The sequence below is a fragment of the Thamnophis sirtalis genome, unplaced genomic scaffold (genome assembly GCF_051295495.1).
Source record: "Thamnophis sirtalis isolate CommonGarterSnake01/CBP01778 unplaced genomic scaffold, rThaSir2_p1.2 scaffold_6, whole genome shotgun sequence".
NCBI classification, from domain to species: Eukaryota; Metazoa; Chordata; class Lepidosauria; order Squamata; family Natricidae; genus Thamnophis; species Thamnophis sirtalis.
In genome coordinates this window covers 130,780,709-130,805,549 of record NW_028261386.1, presented here as the reverse complement: position 1 = coordinate 130,805,549, position 24,841 = coordinate 130,780,709, and the positions used below count along the sequence as shown (strand labels likewise).

The following is a 24,841-nucleotide window of genomic DNA, read 5'->3' as shown; positions in this document are numbered from 1 at the left end:
CTTTAAAACCTCACAAAAATAAAAGCTAAACATTTCAAATAGATGAGCTTGGTCTATTGATTCCTGGAATTGCTATTACAATTGAAAGTCTAAAAATGTATTTTATTACAATTATTTTTAGTCTGACTTTTAGGATAGAGCCCTGTCAAGGAGACACATAGAGAAAATGATAATACTAATGATAGCAATTACAAGCAAGACAGCAGCCTCAGAATATAATTTAACATGAAATCAATAATGGAAAAGCAAAAAAACCAAGTTTGAACTTTAGAACGGAATGGATTCAGGGGTGAGAACTGGATGGAATGCGTGACCTCCCGATGGAAGTTCATCAGACCTGAAGGAAAACTCAATGAGGGTTGCTCAAACTTTCTAACCTCAGGTGACCAGATTTTAACATTGGTAAAGAGGGACACCATTGACCGGGTTGGGGGGGGTGGGTGTTAAAAAAATTGAGACTTTTTTTATACACTGCGGGACGCAGGACAAATTGTTCAAAAGTGGGACTGTCCCGCCAAAAGCGGGACGTCTGGTCACCTTATTCTAACCTATCTCTTCATCCTTAAAAAAAACCTTAAATATACGGAAGACTGTCTTCTTTCAAGCTACTAATCTACAAAAGCGGAAATTGGGCGTTGGTCTTACCTAAGACGCCCGTTCTCAGGGCGGTGGAGATAGCATCCAGGAACGGGTTAACTCCATCTAGTATCCAATCAGACTGAGTCTACAATCTGTGATGTCACACCTCCTCTAGTGACTCCTCCCAGCTTTTGACAAAGGTGGTACTGTAGACTGACATGTACGACCAAAAATATCTCCTCCTCTCACCTCACCCCCCCCCCCAGGCCCGGACTATTAACAGGGTGGGCTGGATGCTACCTCCCCCTCCCTGAGAACAGGCATATCAGGTAAGACCAATGCCCATTCTCCATAGTTGAACTTAAGCTATTAATCTACAAAAGCGGAAATCAGAAGTGCATATTCCAAAGGAGAGCCAAATGAGGGTTAAAAGGATTTTTCAAATTATGTCAACAATACTTGGAGATCTTAATTAGAATTTATTCCCCATTTCTGCAATGCAGCCCAACTGTTATGAACTCCCCAATTTGGGGGAGGGGAAGAGATTGGATTGTTTCTCTTCTCTTTCACCTAATTTTATCTGATTAGGTAATGAGCAGTACACTAGAGATTTTCTGCACCATTTCCTTAAGGTGAATATGAGATATTTAACTCCCTGCCACTAGTTCCAAGTATTGTTCCATTTGAAGTGTGACATGCAAATACCTGTGTTTTATCAGAAGTGCATTATGAAACACAAAGGATGAAAACGAAGGAGTAACACCTGACTTTCTAATGCACTCCTGCAGGTTTTCATGGATGGTATTATGTTCAGGCAGTATATTATGAGCCAAGGAAAATTTTAAAAAGGGGCATCACATTTTTAAAAAGGATTATTTGTTTAATTGCAGACTTACTTAGATTTAGATTTTATTTGGTTTGTATGCCGCCCTATTCCCGAGAGACTCAGGGCGGCTAACAATAAAAAGGGGAGGGGATACAAAAATAAAATAATAAAAAAAGCAATTTAAAATTCAACAACAGTCGTAACCTCGAATGGGGCTGGATAGTTCAACAGCCCCAGGCCTGCCAGAACAGCCAGGTTTTAGTTGGTGTGCGGAAGGCTGGAAGGGTAGTAAGGGTCCGGATCTCCACAGGGAGATCGTTCCAGAGGGCCGGAGCAGCCACCGAGAAGGCCCTCCCCCGAGGAGTCGCCAGCCGATATTGGCCGGCAAATGGAATTCGAAGGAGGCCTAGTCTGGAGTTGGAGGAGGAGTGGATTCTCCGCAGATTTGGAAAACGCCAGGTTGGGAAGAGGGTCCTTCCAAAAGAAGCATGCTCAGACCTGTAGGAACACTGTCTTCTTCAAGAGGTAAAGTAAAGGAGGAGGATCAGCTTAGAACGTTACCTTCATATCGGCTTCACCTCCACTGTGCGTATCCTGACAGAAGAAATTGTATCCTCCTTCCCATACTCCCGTCACCAGCTAGAGCAAAACAAACATTTGGTCAGTAGACAGTAGTGGACCTGTATAGGTGCTTACAAGAGATACTTATACTTATTTATTTAAGAGCTGAGGTGGCGCAGTGGTTAGGGTGCAGTACTGCAGGCCACTTCAGCTGACTGTTATCTGCAGTTCAGCGGTTCTAATCTCACCGGCTCAAGGTTGACTCAGCCTTCCATCCTTCCGAGGTGGGTGAAATGAGGACCCAGACTGTGGGGGCAATATGCTGACTCTGTAAACCGCTTATATACCGCCCTATGAAGCGGTATATAAGTGTAACTGCTATTGCTATTATTTATTTATTTATTTATTTATTTATTTATTTATTTATTTATTTATTTATTTATTTATTTATTTATTTATTTATTTATTTAATTTAATGGATTTATAGGCCACCCAATCCCGGAGGACTCCGGGTGGCTCACAAGATGAGAAGAAAGTAATTAGTAAAAAATAATAATAAAAGAAAACAATTTAAAACATCACCATGCACCCAGTCTAATCGGGGCTGGACCTCAGTAAAGAGGTCAACAACCCCAGGCCTGCCGGAATAGCCAGTTTTTTTTTTTTTCCCAATTTTCATTTCGTAGTGTCACATATATACTGTGCAGAACCGGGGCCATATAACATTAAACAATAAACACAGCCATTCCTCTTGTCAACAATACCCCCCCAAAATAGAAACCCAATGTACCTCTTCGACCCTCCATACACCCTTTCTTTTGCCCCCCTCCAACTTCCCTTCTTCCCTCCATCATTCCCCTCTACCCTACATCCCCTCCCCCTCTACCACTCCTCTCTCCCGATATGCTCCCTCCCTTCCTTCTCACCCTCCCTCCAATCCTCTCTCCCACCCTCTCTCCCCCTCTACCACTCCTCTCTCCCGATACACTCCCTCCCTTCCTTCTCACCCTCCCTCCAATCCTCTCTCCCACCCTCTCTCCCCCTCTACCACTCCTCTCTCCCAATATGCTCCCTCCCTTCCTTCTCACCCTCCCTCCAATCCTCTCTCCCACCCTCTCTACCCCTCTTTCTTCTATCCCTCTACTCCTCCCTTCGGTGTATTTCTACAATCTATTAATATATTCAGCTTGTCCTATTTTTACAGTGAAATTAAAGAGCAACAGTATAGCCAGGTTTCAACAGCTTTTCAAATCATGAAAGAATCCAAATCGTATCCAAGTCAACCCAGAAAAAGAAGGACTACGGGGGCAGGCCTACCCCCATGCAGGTAGCCCTCGACTTGCAAAAGTTTGTTTGGTGGGTGCTCAAAGTTACAACAGCAATGAGAAAAGTGACTCTATGACCATTTTCTACACCACCGTTGCAACATCCCCGTGGGTCATATGATTAAAATACGGATGCTTGGCAAATGACTCGTATTTATGATGAGGTTGTGTGATCACCTTTTGCGACCTTCTGATGGGGTACCCGGATTCACTTAACAACCATGTCACGGACTAAACCGCAGTGATTCACTTAACAACTACGGCAAGAAAGGTCATAAAACAGGGCAAAATTCACAACAAATGTTTTGCTTAGCAACATAAATTTTGGGCTCAATTGCAGTTGTAGGTTTGAGGACTACCTGTAAATAGCAATAGCAATAGCAGTTAGACTTATATACCGCTTCATAGGGCTTTCAGCCCTCTCTAAGCGGTTTACAGAGAGTCAGCATATTGCCCCCAACAATCTGGGTCCTCATTTTACCCACCTCGGAAGGATGGAAGGCTGAGTCAACCCTGAGCTGGTGGGATTTGAACCGCTGAACTGCTGATCTAGCAGTAGCCTGCAGTGCTGCATTTAACCACTGCGCCACCTCGGCTAAAGCAGGGAGATTCACCCTTTCTCTAATTTTCTGCCACATCTTCCTGTTCTCTTTCCCTCTGAAGAGCAGTTGGAGGAAGGACTAGTAATCCTTGCAAAGTCTGAACTGGTGCTCACCAAAACCTTCTGATATTCCATGGAAGGAGGTTTGGCCGGAGGGCCAAAGACAATCCCCACTCAAAGTGCTTTTAATATAGTTTGGAATTAAACAGGCTTTAGGATATTCAAGTTATTTGATATTAAAATATTCCATTCTTATGAATGAGCCTTTTAATGCTTCAGATGCCGATGGTCAAACAGGTTCTTGATGGTTTCAAAATGTGGAAGATGACAACATTCTGATTCACCAAAAGCAAAAAAAGAAATAGGAACACCCCACAATTAATTCTCAACTTTTCAAACACACAATTTGGTATGTTAATGTGACATGAGCCGTCAAAACCGCGTTCCACAAAAGCGCAGTCGATGAAATCGCGTATGTGACGTCATCACAACGCGACGAAAAAGATCGAAAAATTGAAATAAAAATTAAATTACAGCAAGCTGATTCACATAAAGGTAAGCGTTAGGTTAAGGGTTAGGGTTAGGTTAAGGGTTAGAGCGTTAGCGTTACGTTTAGTGTTAGGTTAAGGGTTAGCGTTAGGTTTTTCGTTACGTTAAGGGTTAGGTTTAGGGTTAGGTTTGGGGGGGTTAGGGTAAGGTTTTCGCTTTATTTTTACATTTTTCGATCTTTTCCGTCGCGCTGTGATGACGTCACATACGTGCTTTCGTCGACCGCGATTTTGTCGTCCGCGGTTTTGTGGTGGAACCTTAATGTGATACAGGTTTCTCTTATCTCTGAACAGAATGAGGGTTTATACTCCAATCTATTTTTCTGTTATGCTTCCTATTAACCTTCTGTTTTAAGTCTCTTGGCTGATTTGCACGGGAAATAATTATAATTTTAAATTGGACTAACCTCTATGTTCCCCAGCTGATGTTAATCATAAGAAGAAGAAAAAACCCAAAATAAATTGCAGGTCAATATCAATGTTTCTGTTTCTTTTTAGAACTCTCCAGAAGAAGTCAAAGTGATTAACCATGATACTTGAAGCAATTTACATTAAGAGGGCATAAACTTCTTTCTATCCATTAACCGACGAACCGGTAGTAGAAGCGGTGGGAGGCTCCGCCCACCTGCCCAGACGTTTCTGCGCATGTGCAAAAGTGTCGCACACGCGCAGGAGCGCGCCCGGACCAGTAGTGAAAAAATTAGCAACCCTCCTCTGGATCAGGGGTTCCTAAACATTTGGCCATCACAATTCCCTTTAGTGTAATATCAATGGACGCACACCTTCCCTAAGAATCCAGAATGAGCACAAATGAACAATATCGTGAAATTAGTGAAAAGGTGAGCTTATTTGCAGCAATGTTAATGAAAAGGTTCTTCAGGCTTCCCCTGGATTCCGTATGCACCTTCCCAAGATTGATGTAGCTCACGAATTCCCAACTTTTACGGCTTTGCAGATCAGCCGGGGGTGGGTGGGGGGAATAGTTCTGCGTGAGTGGAAGTGCGTGCACAGCTCCATTTGTGCAAGCGACAGGCAAGCGTGCAGGCGTATGCTCAGCCACTGCTCACGCAAGTGGTGACGGATGCAAGAATGCACGCTTGCCTCCTGCTTTAGGCAGCCTGGTTCTGAACAGCTCGCGGGTCCTGTAGTGGGCCATGGGGGACCCCTGGTATAGCTCACAGTTTATGAGATCTAGTACCACACGTCTATGGAGATTTTATGACTGGTCATTTTACGAACATTCAAAGCTATGACAGTTACAGAACGGGTGCTTTACAGCCTGTAACCCCCCCACAACCAATTGTCAGCGTTCCAAGTATCATGTAGAATTAAATCAGAGTCCAAGGCAAAACGATCCTTAAAAGTTCCAATTTCCATCTGTGTTAAGATGTCTGCTTTATTAAATTGGAACTTTAAGGATCATTTTGCCTGGGACTCTGATTTAATTCTGCATGATACTTGGAATGCTGACGCCAACATTAATGATCACAATGTACTCTTGCAGCCATATGGCCTGATTTTATATGGAAGACTTTTTATGACTCATGGTATTCTGCACTCACATGACTGCAACTTGCAATGTTTTTTTGCCAGTTTCCCAAAAAACTACCCTTTCACATGTGCAAAAAAACCCACCTCTCAAATGAATGGTTTCCTTTAACGAATGCAATGTTTGGTTAACAATCATCACAAATGAAGCACATTTCTGGTTAGGTTGAGTTTCTTGACTCATGACCATAATTCTGGGATCAATTCTTTAATTTTATTTTAGATTTTTTTTTTGCCCACCTTTATTATTTTTTTGTAAATAACTCAAGGTAGAGAGAATGTATCTAATACACCTTCCTCCTTCTATTTTCTCCACAGCAACAACCCTTGGAGGTTGGTTTCGCTGTGAAGTCACCCAGTTGGCTTTCATGGCTAAGGTGAACTCACAGTCTCCTGATTTTTAGCCTAGTCCAGTGGTAGTCAACCTGGTCCCTAACGCCCACTAGTGTTTATTGTTTTTATTGAACATTTATAGGCCGCCCTTTTCCCTGAGGGGACTCAGGGCGGCTTACAATCACAAAGGAAAGGGAGTGTAGGACAGTGCAAAAAGAAATGTGAACAAAGGTAAATTAAACAATAAAACTCAACATTCACTCAACATTCGGGAGGGGCGAAAGTAGACTTATCCCCAGGCCTGACGGGCTAGCCAGTTCTTGAGGGCTGTGCGGAAGGCCTGGACGGTGGTGAGGGTACGAATCTCCACGGGGAGATTGTTCCATAGTGTCGGAGCCACAACAGAGAAGGCTCTCCTCCGAGTAGTCGCCAGTCGGCACTGACTGGCGGATGGAATACGGAGGAGGCCAACTCTATGCGATCTGATGGGACGCAGGGAGATAGTGGGCGTTCCAGCTTTCATGGTGGGGCGGTAGGGGTTTGCTCTAACTCTGCTTTATATATTTTATAAAGTAAAGTTACTTCCCTACTTTATAAATCACCATTACCGTGGAACCGGTGGGCGCTTAGAAAATTTTACTACTAACAGAGATACAAAAGCGGGCGGTAGGTATAAAAAGGTTGACTACCCCTGGCCTAGACTCTTAGCTACTAAAACAAACTGGCTCTCAATTATGGCTGTAAGTTGAGGACTACCTGTATTTTATGGACTTAATATAAACATAACACAAAGAAGAATACTACTTAAATGATTAAGTCTCTCGAAGAACAATGGCATATCTATATAGCTATAGCTATGGAGAGGGAGAGAGGGAGGGAGGGAGAGAGAGAGTGAGTGAGTCAGTATTTTATAAGCTTACATACACATATTCCGACATCATTCTCGCCTTTAAGAAACAAAATACATCATTCATAAAGGTGCTAAAAGGGAAATAATCAGTAACCATTTCAGTGCCAAAAATATTTGGCTAAGAACATGTAACCGCAATGCCATTATGTCATTTCAACATTAATTTTGTCACACCAAGTGGAAAAAGATCTACCATTTCCCCTAAAAACACAAACTGCATAATCGTAAGAAATTTTAATAACTTACATTTCTCTGGCTCTCGATTGGGGGGGATTTTTTCCCCCTTACAAAGCAATTATAGCATGGAAAAATCCTACTAGTTTTTTTTTAAATATATACAATAGATGCAAAGCTTTTCTTTAGAAAGTATGACATTTAGGTTCTTCTGTTTTCCCTAACTCTTGGCGCAGAGGGGCATTGAGAAACTGCATTGGAAACTGCAGGTAACAAGAAAAACCCTGTATTTGTGTCCATCCTATTTCTTTGATAAAATCCTGCCTTAGTGGAACCCACTCACCTTCTTTTCTATAGAATTTATTTATCTTACAGTTTCGGCTACCTTTCCCCAAAGATATAAGAAAAGCCAAGGTATCTTATATTGACTTCCTATATATATATATATATATGTTATATTTATGCTGATAAATAAATAAAGGGAGACTAGTATAGATCTATTTCTTATATATATATATTTATTTATTAGACTTATGTACCGCTTCATAGAGCTTTGAACCCTCTCTAAGCGGTTTACAGATTTTTTTTTAGCAAATTGAGTCAGCAAATTGCCCCCAACAATCCGGGTCCTCATTTCACCCACCTCGGAAGGATGGAAGGCTGAGTCAACCTTGAGCCGGTGAGATTAGAACCGCTGAACTGCAGATAACAGTCAGCTGAAGTGGCCTGCAGTACTGCACCCTAACCACTGCGCCACCTCGGCTCCTTATTATTTAATAATTTATATATTTAGATATTATTATTAAATAATATCTAAATATTATTTAAGAGCAAAGTAAACAGCTATAGAGACTACATCAAGGACTTTCTGTCCTAGAGTGGTAGAGGGGGAGGGGAAGTAGGGTAGAGGGGAATGATGGAGGGAAGAGGGAAAGTTGGAGGGGGGCGAAAGAAAGGGTGTATGGAGGGTCGAAGAGGTACATTGGGTTTCTATTTTGGGGGGTATTGTCGACAAGAGGAATGGCCGTGTTTATTGTTTAATGTTATATGGCCCCGGTTATGCACAGTATATGTGTGACTGTACGAAAGTGAAATGGAAAAATAAAAACACATTTAAAAAAAGGACTTTCTGTCCTATTTGTTTTTTTTTTTGGGGGGGGGGAATGACCTAGAATTCGAATACAAACTAGAGCATGCCACAAACCCGCAGATAACTGGAGGGTATTGAAGTTTTGCCCTGTAAAAATACCACCTATGCTCCAAATAGCATGGAAGTTCTGATTTGTTTATATCTAGACCCAAGCATTTTTGAATCTGGGCTGCACAAGCAGCTGCTAAGGGTACTCTTCCTGCAAGAGAATAGCAGTTATAGCAATTAGACTTATATACCGCTTCATAGGGCTTTCAGCCCTCTCTAAGCGGTTTACAGAGTCAGCATATTGCCCCCAACAATCCGGGTCCTCATTTCACCCACCTCGGAAGGATGGAAGGCTGAGTCAACCTTGAGCCGGTGAGATTAGAACCGCTGAACTGCAGATAACAGTCAGCTGAAGTGGCCTGCAGTACTGCACCCTAACCACTGCACCACCTCGGCTCATTCCCCCCTCTTCCTGTAACCGGTTTAAACCCCACACCTAATTTTCTTTAAATACTCATAAATGACATTTCAGTAGCCATCATTTCTGAAAATGGTAGGTCTATGGCAGGGATGGTGAACCTGTTTGGCCCAAACTGGAACACATGCGCATGCACTGGAGGCACCAGAAACCCGAAAACCAGCTGGTCGATGCGCATGCACGAAAAACCGCCTGAAAACGGCCCCCCAAAATGGCCGGAAAACAACTCAAAAAAACCAGCCTGAAAAACCGTCTGAAAACAGCCCAAAAATGAAAACAGCCCTGAAAACAGCCCATTTTCAAGCCATTTTCCGGTGCTCTGGCACCTGCAAAGACCAGCTGGGGACAGCGCGTGTGCCCACAGAGAGGGTTCTGCATGCCACCTCTGGCACATAGATTCGCCATCAAGGGTCTATGGGGTCTATATACAAATAAAGAGGACAAACGCATGAACCTTCAAAACTGGAATATCTAAATAAAAAGCAAATTGTAGGGATAAATAAAGCCACAGGGCTTCAACATAAAGGAGGACAAATAATTGCAACGCGCTCTACATGGGGCTACCCTTGAAAAGTGTTCGGAGACTGTAGCTATGCGGCCGCGCGAGCGATATTGGGTGTACCGAGGTACACCCACGTTACACCTGTCCTCCACGAGCTGCACTGGCTACCAATTGGTCTCCGGACGCAATTCAAGGTGTTGGTTATTACCTTTAAAGCCCTACATAGCTTAGGGCCAGCGTATCTACGAGACCACCTACTGCCACATACCTCCCAGCGACCGGTAAGATCCCACAGATTGGGCCTCCTTCAGATGCCGTCAGCCAGACAGTGTCGGCTGGCGGGCCCCCGGAGGAGAGCCTTCTCTGTGGCTGTTCCGACTCTCTGGAATCAGCTACCCCCAGAGATCTGGACCATATACCCACTCTCATGGCCTTCAGGAAAGCTGTTAAAACCTGGCTGTTCCGGCAGGCCTGGGGCTGTTGACCTCATTGTTGAGGTCCGGCCCCGATTAGAACGAATGCGTGTGTTTTGTGATTTTAAATTGCCTTTTTCTTATTTTTTTTCTTCTCTTTTTTCTTTTGTAAGCCGCCCGGAGTCCTTCGGGATTGGGCGGCATATAAATTTTAATAATAAATAAATAAATAAATAAAGCTTGCTATCTTAGAAACATAAAGATTATGTAGTTGGGTCAGACATGTTTCAAAGTGCATTTCAGAGACATATTAAGGAGCTAAATATAATTCATTTGGAAGAGAGTTATCCGTATGGTCAGCATCAAGAAATCTCTATTTCATACGCCATGAATTTCGACTATCACTTGTAACATGTGATAATCCTGATTCTTTTGACCTGTTTCCTCCTTGACCTCATATAGCATTCAACCAGCAACTTCCTCCTGAAATAGAACAGCACCTCTGCGTGTCCTTGTTCCTAACCACGTACAGAAAAGAAATAATACAAACGACCCTCTATGCTACGAGATAAGTGCTCTGTCAAAATTAAGTATCCTTTCCTGAAATACTGCAAGTGCATGGCAAACATACCATTCATGTACAACATCTGTGTCAGCCTCTGCTTTGCTGTTGCTTCGGCTGCCATGAAACGGGGAGGGAGGGCAATGTATTTGGGAGGGGTTACTAATTGTGCTGGAGGAAGGTTCTGGAGCTCAGCTGCCTGTCGGACTACGCATGCGTAGGAGATTCCCGCCAGGACTAACGGCACCGACATTCCATCTTCGTGATGGCTTTTGAAGTTATCTCACACTTGACACTTGGGAGAATTATGATTGGACTACAACCGTGATGCCAAGGGGTGGGGAATGGGTTATTCTATATATCAATCGCTTTCCTGCCTAAATAATCAGACTTCGCTGCGCTATGCCTCTAATCATTTATAATTAGTAAAAGTACACTTGATTTCTACTCATGGAGTCTCGTGGTCTTCTTTCCTAATTATCTAATGGAGAGGTTCTGACAATCTGTTTAATTTGAAGAATTGTCCTGTTCTTGAGAGACCGCCTTCTGCCAATTACCTCCCTGCGACCAATTAGATCTCACAGATTGGGCCTCCTCCGAGTCCCATCTGCCAGCCAGTGCCGGCTGGCAACTACAAGGAGGAGAGCCTTTTCAGTTGTAGCTCCGACCCTTTGGAACGATCTCATGAATGTTGCTCATTATTTTACTTTATGTTTGTCTACGTTATTGTTTGTATTTCCCCCCCCCCCTGATTTTATGTAAGCCGCCCTGAGTCCCCTCAGGGAAAAGGGCGGCCTATAAATGTTAATAAACCTAAACCTATAAACCTATAAACCTATAATCTTGCAGGCTTAAAGATCACCCCTGCTCCTGCAAGGCTCGAGCTACCATAAGGCATAACTTTTTCCTGTCTTACCTCATAAAACATATACGAGGACAGGAGAGTGAGCCCGATATTGTAGACCACTAGAACTCCCCTGTTTGAAAACGGCTGTCGGTTCCGCATATACTTTGGTCCTAGCCATACAGTTAATAAATAGAAGACGGAGAAGATAAAGGTAGGTCTGTAGTTCGTCAAGAGAAACCATCCTTTTACTCTGGGATCTGAAATAGAAAAAAAAAAATATTTATTACTATTATTTGTCTTTTGGGTCTGCAGGGATTTAACCCTAGCAAAATAGCTGCCCATTCCAGATTCCAACACCTCCCTCTCCCATCTCTTTAGGAAAACTTCGGTCCTAGAAACTGAAGGAATAATAGCTGGTAAATACACAAAAAAGGCCTTTTGTTCTTATTTATGCAACAGCTCTCCCCCCTCCCATATGAGGTCTGATTTAACTCTGCTGTTGCTAAGGGAAGCACGGCTAATGTTCCCTTTACTTTGTAAAATGCTGTTCCCCCGAAGGAGCCCTTGATATGCCACTTTTCATACTGCATTTGTTTCTAAAATCCCGATTCAAAGTACCTGCAGCCCCCTGTTGTTGTTTTTTCTTAATTCTCCGTTTTCGGTTAAATTTTATCTCCCGCATCCCATTACGGGATCATGTTTTTTAATAAGAGGGATTTTAAACGAGACACGGATTGCCATTCAATTTGCTGTTCTTGCAATTTTACTGATGAAAAAAAGCCTGCAGTGCAGCAATGAAATGAGTATTAAAGATTATTTTTTGAATAAACAGCTTTGGATTCTTTTGGGAAGAAGTCTTAGGCACCATGCTAGAAACCAGAAGCACGGTGAGTTCGAGTCCTGCCTTCAGCACGAAACCCATCCAAGTGGCTGCTGCTTCCCATGCAAATACTTCAGATACCAAACTCAGTGTGGAATGTGGCACTACTGAATTTTAATCCTATGCAGTAGTCTGAATGCCTGGAATAAATGCTGTGTTGATTATGCTGAGCCGACTTCGAGCTGGCTGTGGATAAAGAAGGCGACTAATAAAACATCTGAGGAATTCTATGAAGTGCATTTAAGAGGCAACAGCAAGTACTTATTTCATCCTCCTTGTAGAAGTCGAGAGACTGAATCGGTGTAGGAAGAATAGCAGTAGACTTATATACCGCTTCATAGGCCTTTCAGGCCTCTCTAAGCGGTTTACAGAGAGTCAGCATATTGCCCCCAACAATCTGGGTCCTCATTTTACCCACCTCGGAAGGATGGAAGGCTGAGTCAACCCTGAGCCGGTGAGATTTGAACCGCTGACCTGCTGATCTAGCAGTAGCCTGCAGTGCTGCATTTAACCACTGCTCCACCTTGGTTGTCCATTCTTCCTTATTATCTTTAATCTCACACCTTTATTATTTTTTATAAAATAATTCAATCTGGGGAACATACTTAATGTCCTTCCTCCTATTTACTCTACAACACCAACTGTGTGAGGTGGGGGAGCTGAGAGAGAAGAAGTGGTCAGGAGCCATCCAGACAGCTTTAGCAATAGCAATAGCAGTTAGACTTATATACCGCTTCATAGGGCTTTCAGCCCTCTCTAAGCGGTTTACAGAGTCAGCATATCGCCCCCAACAACAATCCGGGTCCTCATTTTACCCACCTCAGAAGGATGGAAGGCTGAGTCAACCCTGAGCCGGTGAGATTTGAACAGCCGAACTGCTGAACTGCAGTCAGCTGAAGTAGCCTGTGTACTGTGATTGGATGATTTTAGGATGATTTACTGGAAGGTTATCATATAATCCTATTCTAGATTTTGAATATTATATATAAAAGGACGTAAAAACAATTAGAGTTAAATTAAGGTTGAGATATAATGATTGCTTATATACATGAATATAGGTGAATTTAAAATATGCGATTTGATATGAAAAGCAGGTGGTGACCATGGAAGAGATGCATGGAAATACTGTAATCAACTGACACACTTTCTACAATTTGTAATGGAAGATGTTTTTTTTTTAAATGTTTGTTTGTCCTTGCTCAAAAACAAATAAAAATAGTTGTTGTTTTTTAAAAAAGAGAAGGATACAAAAAAAAAAAAAAAAAGACTTGTGGAATTCAACTCCCAGAATTCTCCAGCCAATTCTCCATTCTGGGAGTTGAAGTCCACCAGTCTTAAAGTTGCCAAGTTTGAAAACCTCTGTCCGAGGGTCATGCGATAGTCTTTCTGACAAGCAAAGTTAATGGGGAAGCCAGATTCACTTAAGAATAGCAATAGCAATAGCAGTTAGACTTATATACCGCTTCATAGGGCTTCCAGCCCTCTCTAAGCGGTTTACAGAGTCAGCATATCGCCCCCAACAACAATCCGGGTCCTCATTTCACCCACCTCGGAAGGATGGAAGGCTGAGTCAACCCTGAGCCGGTGAGATTTGAACAGCCGAACTGCAGTTAGCTCAAGTAGTCTGCAGTACTGCATTTAACCACTGCACCACCTCGGCTACTAACAACACAGCAATGACTCAGTTAACAACCATGGCAAGAAAAGTTGTAAAATGGGGCAAAAGCTCACTTTATCAACTGTCTCTCTTAGCAACAGAAATTTGGGGGTCATTTGGTTGTAAGTCGAGGACTACCAATGGGGGGGGGGGAGGGAAACTTATTTTCTTGTAGTTTGGAAATGCGTGGAGTAATAACTCCTTGTTTGTCATTTTTCTTAACATTTCTTATTTCTGTAAGCCGCCCGGAGTCCTCCGGGATTGGGCGGCCTATAAATTCAATAAATAGAAATAGAAATAGAAGGAGATGTCAAGTTTATTTCCTTCAAACTATAGAGCTGAGAGAGGCTAACACTTTAAAGGAAAACAGCTCTTCCAGCTGCCTGAAGCTGTCGCAGCCGAAGCAGGCAAAGATCCCTTTCTGGATCTTAACAGTTCAAATATTTGAAAATGAGCTACGTACCTCTTGGCCCAAGCCAAACATCCAGGTAACTATTGAATGTTGCATCCAGGGACTCCATTGTATCACCTAGAAAGAAAGAGGGAAAAAAATGTTTACTTTTCCCATAGAAGTTCTCTGATTGAGATGCAATTAAGATTTAACCTTAGTTCTGAACTATAGTTCTTAAACCAGTGTTTCTCAACCTTGGCAACTTGAAGATGTCTGGACTTTAACTCCCAGAATTCCCCAGCCAGCGAATGCTGGCTGGGGAATTCTGGGAGTTGAAGTCCGGACATCTTCAAGTTGTCAAGGTTGAGAAACACTGTCTTAAAGGCTCAGTGGCTAAAACAGTGAGGCTCTTGATCAGAAAGGTCGGCAGTTCGAATCCCTAGCGCCGCGTAAAGGAGTGAGCTCCCGTTACTTGTCCCAGCTTCTGCCAACTCAGCAGTTCGAAAGCACGTAAAAATGCAAGTAGGAAAAATAGGGACCGCCTTGGGTGGGAAGGGTAACAGCATTCCGTGCGCCTTTGGCATTTAGTCACGCCGGCCACATGACCACGGAGACGGCTTCGGACAGCGCTGGCCCTTCGGCTTTGAAACGGAAATGAGCACCGTTCATTAATGAGAAATGAGCACGTTACCTTATAGTTCTGAATATCTGGTGCAATTTTATAGGAACTGCCACGATACGTTCTTGTTTTGTCTTTCTAAAACATTTGACGACAGTTGGCATTTGGTAACTCTATTTTCTGTACTAACTGTACTTGCTGCATTTCCCTTGACAGGAAACACAAAGTTAGGACCTCCTCTAACTAAGCTATACACTGAATTTACAAAGGATTCTCTTTAGTAAAGGTTAAAAAAGATTTAATTAATTGTACATTGGCATTTGCTGAAGGGTGGGCAGCAGTGGTGGGTTGCTTATCCCGTTCCAACCGGTTCGGTTGGAACGGGGCCGGTGGGGCATCCTCGTGCATGCGTGCAATTCATGCATGCGTCGTGGCGCCTGCACGATGCTCCAGCTGCTCGCGGAGAATCGCGCAGGTGTTGTATGTGCCATCCAGCTGCTCGCGAAGAATCGCTCAAGCGGTGTATGTGCCATGCGCCTGCATGGAAGCGCAGAAGCCTTCAAAGACTGGTGAGTGCGGGCGGGTGGGTGGGCCCTTCGCCGTTGCCGGAAGTTACTTACTTCCGGGTTCGCCGACCAACCGGTTCGCGGGGACCGCCGCGAACCAGTTGAAACCCACCCCTGGTGGGCAGCCTGGTGATGTCTTGATGTTTTATATAACAAATAACCACTGAGGATTCATTATGTCTCAAGTTTATGGGAGTTGTAGTCCTAAAAATGTGGAGAACACCAGGTTGCCTACCTTTGCAAAAAAAAAGAGGGGGAGAGGGAGAGGGAGAGAGAGGGAGAGAGAGAGAGAGAGAGAGAGAGAATAGTCTTGTTAAAAGAGTTTTAAATGCGTAATGAACAATGTGATGTGTGTCTCAGCAAAGATATTTTAGAATCTGGTAATTAGGAACTACAGAAAAGCTGGTAAAACCGCTGTTTCTGAACACAACTTCGCTGAACACAATTAATCTTTAATGCCACAATAGTTGGGTGAGCCCGTTGTCTGGTTATACGGGACTGTGCAGTGTTTGATTCTTCTCGGCTGCTTTTCAATGCTGCTTTTAAATTATTCACATTTCTGATCAACTGGCTGTGTTTCATTTTGCTGCTCTTAAGCTTCTCTTAGCTGCCCAGAGCCAGCTGACTGCAGTTCTGCAGTTCGGCTGTTCAAATCTCACCGGCTCAGGGTTGACTCAGCCTTCCATCCTTCCGAGGTGGGTAAAATGAGGACCCGGATTGTTGTTGGGGGCAATATGCTGACTCTGTAAACCGCTTAGAGAGAGCTGAAAGCCCTATGAAGCGGTATATAAGTCTAACTGCTATTGCTATTGCTATGTGTACAAGCTAGGACGCCATTCAAATTTACTAAATATATAAATAAATAAATAAGAGGGGGAAACCATCTCTACTCTTTTTCAAACACTGGCACACGACTGGCGTGAAGCGAAAGAGGTGCAGCCTGCTTTCTAATTAAGTTTAGTTTTGTTAAAAAAAAATTTTTTTAAGCAAGGTGTTTTTTCAACTTTTTGCTCTTCTCCGCTTTATAAATAATTCTGAATCACCTGGGTCTTTTTTTTTTTTTTGGTGAATGGACAGTGCACTGCAGCATTTAAATTAATGGAGGGCTCTCATACAAATCTTAGGAGCAGCTTGATCTTCTGGAACTATAACGCAGCAGAACAATCTGTGACTTTATATAAAGCTGCCTCATCACTTAAAAGCCGGCGGAGCTGACCTTGTCAAATTAATTTTGATTAAATTGATCTTATGACTATGTAAACAGGGAAGGGCGGTGAACCCGTTGGTCAAAAATACACCTGAGAAGCATCTAATGGTGGGAAAGCTCTGTGGCCTGCTCTCACCTTAGCCTTCCAATGTCAGGTGCTGGTTCTACCACAAAACCGCGGACGACGAAAGCGCGTATGTGACGTCATCACAGCGTGACGAAAAAGATCCAAAAATGTAAAAATAAAGCTAAAACCTTCCCCTAACCCCCCCAAACCTAACCCTAAACCTAACCCTTAACCTAACCCTAAACCTAACCCTTAACGTAACGAAAAACCTAACGCTAACCCTTAACCTAACGCTAAACGTAACGCTAACGCTCTAACCCTAACCCTTAACCTAACCCTAACCCTAACCCTTAACCTAACCCTTACCTTATGTGAATCGGCTTGCTGTAATTTAATTTTTATTTCAATTTTTCGATCTTTTTCGTCGCGTTGTGATGACGTCACATACGCGATTTCGTCGACCGCGCTTTTGTGGAACGCGCTTTTGACGGGTCACGCAGGTGCTACACCTGGGAGGATTTCTGCTTTGCAAAACAGGATCATGCATAAATAATACTGGACTGGATTAAAAAAAATACTTTCCACTAGTGAAAACTCTTATCACTGTTTATAGTGATATCTATCATATTTATTACAAGCCTTCAAGCTGTCAGAGCAGCCTACTGACAAGGCAAAAGAGATATAAGTTGAGTTGAACCAGTAAAATAGGATCGAGGGTTCTTTTTAAGAATATTCTAAAGTTGAATTCTTCCCAAGTATTTCTTTATGCATTAGTTCAATTTATAATATGACTGCCCATCACATGTTTATTGACTCTGGGTAGCTGGCACTCTTACAAATTACGAAGGAATAAAAAAGAGAAAATACAGTCATCTTTTACAGAAATATTGTTTTAAAATTTTAAGCTCTTTTTGCTTTTGTTGTATTCCCTCCCCCCTTCCCTATAAGTTTGTTAGCTGCGCTGAGTCCCTTCTGGGAATAGGGCGGCATACAAGTTTAATAAACCATAAACCATAACCATAAGCTATAATAAAGTTTAATGCTAAGACTTTTATTTTATTTTTTTAAAAATGAAGCGATGATGATTGATTAAGGGCCAATCGAGTGATTTTTGGCTTTTGTCTTTGACTTAGCGTGGTGGGGCACAATTAGCGTTTGGTCAGGAAATGGCCAGGTACGTGGCACGACAAAACCGCGCCCGACTAAAGTGCGTCGCTGATGTCATCAACAGGGCGACAACAGCCAGCGCGGAGAAAGAAGGGCGCTTTAAATAGCGCTTTGAAAGCAAGCCGATTCAAGTTAAGGTAAGGGTTAGGTTTAGGGTTAGGTTAAGGGTTAGGATTAGGTTTAGGGTTAGGTTAAGGGTTAGGATTAGGATTAGGATTAGGTTTAGGTTTAGGGTTAGGTTTAGGGTTAGGTTAAGGGTTAGGTTTAGGGTTAGGTTTAGGTTTAGGATTAGGTTTAGGGTTAGGTTAAGGGTTAGGTTTAGGGTTAGGTTAAGGGTTAGGGTTAGGGTTAGGTTAAGGGTTAGGATTAGGGTAAGGTTAAGGGTTAGGGTTAGGATTAGGTTTAGGGGGGTTAGGTTTAGGTGTTAATTTTAGGTTTAGCGTTTACAGCGTGCTTCTGTCTCCGCGCTGTTGTCGCCCTGTGATGACGTCAGCTACGCGGTTTCGTCGAGCGCGCTTTAGTCGAACACGGTTTTGTGGTGGAACCGGCCAGGTAATGATGGGGGTTTTAACTTAGAATGAAAACAAAAAGATGGGAAGAAAAATTTGGGGGAAAAAATGGCAGTGTCAAACGACTTTGATAATGTTGCATGGCACTACATAACTTCATGGAGTCAACAAGGGATGAAGCTTACTATTAAAAGAGAACTACTGCATACATATTTACCAAGCCAGCTGACTTTAAATGACTTCCTTTAAGGGAGTGTCCCCAACCCCCAGGGCTGCAGACTGGTACTGGTTCATGGTCTATTCCAGTGTTTCTCAACCTTGGCAACTTGAAGATGCCTGGACTTCAACTCCCAGAATTCCCCAGCCAGCGAATGCTGGCTGGGGAATTCTGGGAGTTGAAGTCCGGGCATCTTCAAGTGGCCAAGGTTGAGAAACACTGGTCTATTCTATTAGAAACCAGACCGTTCAGCTGGAAGTGAGTGACAGGTGAGCAAAACTGCATATGTGCAAGTACCTAGGTTTTCTATTCCTCTCCCTGGGGAAAAAAAATTGTCTTCCATGAAATCAATCCCGGGTGTTCAAAACGGATTGCGGCTTTAAGGTACTTGTAAAATTGATATCTACATAGAGTTTAGATTAGTAGTCCTTGAGATATGACCACAATTGCACCCAGAATTTCTGGGGCTAAGCAAGGCAGTTGTTGAGTGAGCCTCATCCACTCTTAGGACCTTTTTTTGGCCATGGTTGTTAAGTGAATCACCACAGTTATTAAGCGAATCACATAGTTATTAAGCAGTTTGTTAATTTTGCTTCCTCAGAAGCTGCCTGGGAAGTCGCAAATAGTGATTCACATGGCCGCAGAACACTGAACCATCGTAATAGCAATAGCAGTTAGACTTATATACCGCTTCATAGGGCTTCCAGCCCTCTCTAAGCGGTTTACAGAGTCAGCATATCGCCCCCAACAACAATCCGGGTCCTCATTTCACCCACCTCGGAAGGATGGAAGGCTGAGTCAACCCTGAGCCGGTGAGATTTGAACAGCCAAACTGCAGAACTGCAGTCAGCTGAAGTAGCCTGCAGTGCTGCATTTAACCACTGCGCCACCTCGGCTCACTTGGAAATACAAGCCAGCTGCCTATTCCCTGAATTTTGAACACATGATCATGGGGATGCTGCAATGGTTGTTAAGGCACCTTTTCCAGTGCCGTGCCATTTCGAATAATTGCTAAAAAAAAATTGGTTGTTAAGCCAAGGACTATCTATAGCCAGATTTTAATTACCTTTGAGAAGAAAATATATTTAGTACAGGCCTATCAAACTGGCGGCCCACGGGCTGGATACGTCACACACAGGCCACGCCCAACCAGCCCCGCAAAAGCAAAAAAACCGTCACGATACATCACGTGACACGATCGAGTTTGACACCTATGACGCAGTAGCTCTCCATTAACATACATAAAATGCTTCAAAATAAATAGCAATAGCAGTTAGACTTATATACCGCTTCATAAGGCTTTCAGCCCTCTCTAAGCAGTTTACAGAGTCAGCATATCGCCCCCATAATCTGGGTCCTCATTTTACCCACCTCGGAAGGATGGAAGGCTGAGTCAACCCTGAGCCGGTGAGATTTGAACCGCTGAACTAGCAGTCAGCTGAAGTGGCCTGCAGTATTGCACTCTATCCACTGCGCCACCTCGGCTCTAAAGTAGTTGAAATTAGCAGCATTTGATTTTAAAAACACTCTGTACGCTGGATCGCTTTCAAGACAGAAATACCTGAAATTCTTACATCAAATATATACAGGACATCACCTCATTAAAAGGAAAATAAGATACTTGCATATCCTTTGGAGATGAAAATGGCCAAGCCCCATAAAGGCTTAAAAGGTGAAAAGATAACACTGATTTGTGTAAGAAAATAGTTAAGGAAGAGAGGATATTTTACATTTATTAATATGCACAGAGAGAGCTGATATTTATTAATATTCTAGTCCATCTCAAGCCAAGTATGATATGGGACAAGATAGCAATAGCAATAGCAGTTAGACTTATATACCGCTTCATAGGGCTTTCAGCCCTCTCTAAGCGGTTTACAGAGTCAGCATATTGCCCCCAACAACAATCTGGGTCCTCATTTCACCCACCTCGGAAGGATGGAAGGCTGAGTCAACCCTGAGCCGGTGAGATTTGAACAGCCGAACTGCCGAACTAGCAGTCAGCTGAAGTAGCCTGCAGTACTGCACTCTAACCACTGCGCCACCTCGGCTCATAATGGATGCCTAGTTTAAATAACTGGAGCTGCGTAGGATATGTAAGATGCATGTCCAGACTTGAACGTAGAATGAATTTCCTAGCTTAAGTTACATCAGGAATCACAGGTTAGCAAATCACATTTTAGGTTAGCAAGTTGTGTGACGTGCACTGTATAACACCTATCCTCCGCGAGCTGCGCTGGCTACCTGTTGATCTCCGTGTGCGCTTCAAGGTGCTTCTTACCACCTATAAAGCCCTCCATGGTAGTGGATCTGGGTACTTGGGAGACCGCCTCCTGCCGATTACCTCCTCGAGACCGATTAGATCTCATAGATTAGGCCTCCTCCGAGTGCCATCTGCCAGCCAGTGCCGGCTGGCTACTACGCGGAGGAGAGCCTTTTCAGTGGCAGCTCCGACCCTCTGGAACGATCTCCCCGTGGAGATTCGTACCCTCACCACCCTGCAGGCCTTCCGCGCAGCCCTCAAGAACTGGCTATCCTGCCAGGCCTGGGGGTAAAGATCTGATCCGCCCCCACCCGAATGTTGGATGAATGTTGTTTACTTTTGAATTATGTGTTATGTTATATGTTACTATCTGTATCCCCCCTCCCTAGAAGTTGTTAGCCGCCCTGAGTCCCCTCAGGGAAAAGGGCGGCCTATAAATAAACCTATTCAATTCAATTCAATTCACTGTGGGTCAGGGTACAACCGAGCTCTGTAAACTATGCTTAATAAATTATAAGTACGGATCAGGGGAAACCGAGTTTGGTGTAATGGTTAACGATACTGGATTGGAAACCACGAGTTTTGGGTGGCCTTAGAGCCAATCACTTTCTCTCAGCCCTAGGAATGAGGCAAGGACAAACCACTCCTAAAAATCTGGGCCAAGAAAACTGCAGGGACTAGTTTGGGCAAGCGTCAAGACTGACTCAAAGGCAAACACACAACAAAACGCATTGTGCTAACAAAGCTGTCATAAAGGTTGCACTGAAAATTAATACAGTTATAGATGATATTTCTGTTTCCTGCTGAAATGGGATACGTTCCCAAATGAGTCGTCGGGTTGCTACCTAAATCACGTGATCATTCGGATGAGCGACTCTGAATCGGGACGGCAAATTGATTTTGTTACATAATACTGTCATTGACCAAGGCGAGGTACTCTTAGATATACAGTTCTTGAAGCACTTCATTATTTACCCAATGTCAAAAGTTTGCCTTCAAAACCCTTCAACTGCCCCGCTTTTAGCAACCAAAACCATCCGAAGGAAAACAAAAACCGAAGACAAAGTTGCTATTCAACACCATTCACGCATTTCAAGAAAAATGCGTTGTTCGGTGCCGAGTTTGTTTGTTTTTTCCCTGACAAAGGAGTTGCTTTGCAGCAACGGTTTCACGCAGAAAGATTGCAAAATAAAAATTGCAAAAGAACAAGCGCATTATGAATATGAAGACCCTAAGGAGAAGTAAGAAGAACGTTCCTGTTTTTCATCCGTTCGAATCCTTGTCGTTTTAATGAACCTATAAGTTTTCGAAATCACGAGGAACCTTAGTTTCCTCCTCTATTACAAAACAGAAGTTCCCTTTCTCCAAAACTGCTAAAATTCGTCCAAAATACCTTCCAAAGGCTTAGCAGGCTAGGGAAGAATGAAGGGAAGAAAGAAAGAAGGGATTTGCCCCTGCCACTCAAGATAATTAGACCTCTTTTGTTTAATGATTTGTTATTCAGATCATGAAAGCTTCCATCTACCAACTTGGATGTGGCTGGTAACACATCCAGGCAACTCCTTGACTTGCAACCAGAATTCAGCCCAAACTTCATGTTGGTATGCGAGAGTTAAGTGAGTTTTGCCCCGTTTTAAGACTGTTCTTGCCACAGTTGCTAAGTGAATCACTGCAATTGCTAAGTGAATCTGGCTTCTCCATTGACTTTGCTGGTCAGAAGGTCACAAAAGGACCCTGGACCCTGCAACGGTCATAAATATGAGTCAGTGTCTGAGTTTTTAATCACGTGACCATGGAGATGCTGAAAAGGTTGTAAGTGTGAAAAACAGTCACAAGTCACTTTTTTCCACTGCTGTTGTTAACTTCAAATGGTTACTAAACTAACTGCTGTGAGTTAAGCATCATCATTTGATTTGATCCGTGACCCGTCAAAACCGCGGTCCACAAAAGCGCGATCGACAAAAGCGCGCATTTGACGTCATCACAGCGCGACGAAAAAAATTAAAAATTGAAATAAAAATAAAATTAAAGCAAGCCGATTCACATAAAGGTAAGGGTTAGGTTTAGGGTTAGGTTTAGAGCGTTAGGGTTACGTTTAGCGTTAGGTTAACGGTTAGGTTTAGGGTTAGATTAAGGGTTAGGTTTAGGGTTAGGTTTGGGGGGGTTAGGGTAAGGTTTTCGCTTTATTTTTACATTTTTCGATCACAGCGCGATGTTTTCGTCACGCTGTGATGACATCAAATGCGCGCTTTCGTCGACCGCGATTTTGGGGTGGAACCAATTTGATCTTGTGCAGGGCAACTTATCCAAGAGTGGTCACACAAGCAAAACAAGGAAAGAACAAACACACACACACACACCATCAGCAATAAGATCCAAATTGTTAAGGATGCATCATCTGTGTGTTGATATGTTGACCCTATTTCAGCCGGAATCTCTAGTAAACCAAAGCTGCCCTTCATGAAGACGTGTGGGTGGGCCAGGGGTGTCCAACTTTGGCCGTTTTAAGATTTGTGGACGTCAACAATGCTAGTGATGCTGGCTGGGGAATTCTGGGTGTTGAAATCCCCAAGTCTTAATAGCAATAGCAATAGCAGTTAGACTTATATACCGCTTCATAGGGCTTTCAGCCCTCTCTAAGCGGTTTACAGAGTCAGCATATCGCCCCCAACAACAATCTGGGTCCTCATTTTACCCACCTCGGAAGGATGGAAGGCTGAGTCAACCTTGAGCCGGTGAGATTAGAACCGCTGAACTGCAGATAACAGTCAGCTGAAGTAGCCTGCAGTGCTGCATTTAACCACTGCGCCACCTCGGCTCTTGTTTTCTTTCTTGTCCCTAGGAAAAACTAGTTTAGACTTTTTAAAAAAAAGAACTTAAAACTCCTGGTAGCTACGCTGCTAATTTTGCACCCAACTGAGGCCAAGAGAGATCTGAAGGCCACAAGGGAGAGGTTTGGATCCACGTGCCTTGGAGCTACAATTTGCTGACACCTTTCCATATCTACATTTAGCCTTGAGTGAAAGTCTATATTAAACAACCAATAAAATCTGTTTATAGGAAGTACAATATTAACTTCTGAAGTGTCAGTAATGAGGAAGATGACAAAGGAAAAAGCCAAGCTTCCTGCACAGAAGTCTATCTTCCAGGCTAATTATGTACCTCGCCTCAAACGATGAGACACAAAACGTGTTTAATCCTGCTGTTAAAGATAAAAATTCTGTTCCTATTGGGAAATGGCTGTAGGGCAGGGGTGGGGAACCATCGCCCTTTTATGAGCCGAGATGACGCAGTGGTTAGGGTGCAGTACTGCAGGCCACTTCAGCTGACTGCTATCTGCAGTTCGGCGGTTCAAATCTCACCGGCTCAAGGTTGACTCAGCCTTCCATCCTTCCGAGGTGGGTGAAATGAGGGCCCGGATTGTTGGAGGCGATATGCTGACTCTGTAAACCGCTTCGAGAGGGCTGAAAGCCCTATGAAGCGGTATATAAGTCTAACTGCTATTGCTATGAGCTGTGGAATTCTGGGAGTTGAAGTCCACAAGTCAGAAAAGGCTTATGGTTCCCACCTCTGCTATAGGAGATGCAAATCTTGCCTCCCTCCAGAGTGTTTCTAACTCTTGCATAGAAAGGCACTGCAATTCTTCTGCAATCATTGCCTTTATGTCTTTTAATACTCAATTTAAAATCACAAGCAAGACGTCATCAGCGGAGGCAATCCATTGAAGCTGGTTCAAACAGCTTGCTTCCTACTGAAGGCGATCAAGTCTTCAGATTCACTGGAAGAAGTTTTGTTTTATATACATAGACGACGGTCCAACAGGCTTTACTATCGTGACGCGAGTCCTCATATCACCACATAAAACTCTTCAGATATCTCTGGGACTCTTACTTCTCCGCATAATCAGGAAGCAGTTAAGTCAGTTGCTAGGCTGTTAAAAATCACACATTACC

General features: G+C 43.3%; 1 protein-coding gene across 2 annotated transcripts in view; it reads right to left on the bottom strand.

Annotated features, from left to right (window-relative positions):
- ELOVL5 (ELOVL fatty acid elongase 5) overlaps positions 1-24,841 on the bottom strand; it is a 58,311-nt gene that overhangs the window by 9,380 nt on the left and 24,090 nt on the right. For both annotated transcript variants that reach the window (XM_087718966.1, XM_087718965.1), the window contains exons 2-4: positions 14,346-14,411; positions 11,415-11,602; positions 1,967-2,044 (exon numbers count right to left, since the gene is read on the bottom strand). In XM_087718966.1, coding sequence (XP_087575092.1) covers positions 1,967-2,044; positions 11,415-11,602; positions 14,346-14,403 — 324 coding nt within the window. In that variant the 5' untranslated portion in view covers positions 14,404-14,411. The remainder of the gene's footprint in view (positions 1-1,966; positions 2,045-11,414; positions 11,603-14,345; positions 14,412-24,841) is intronic.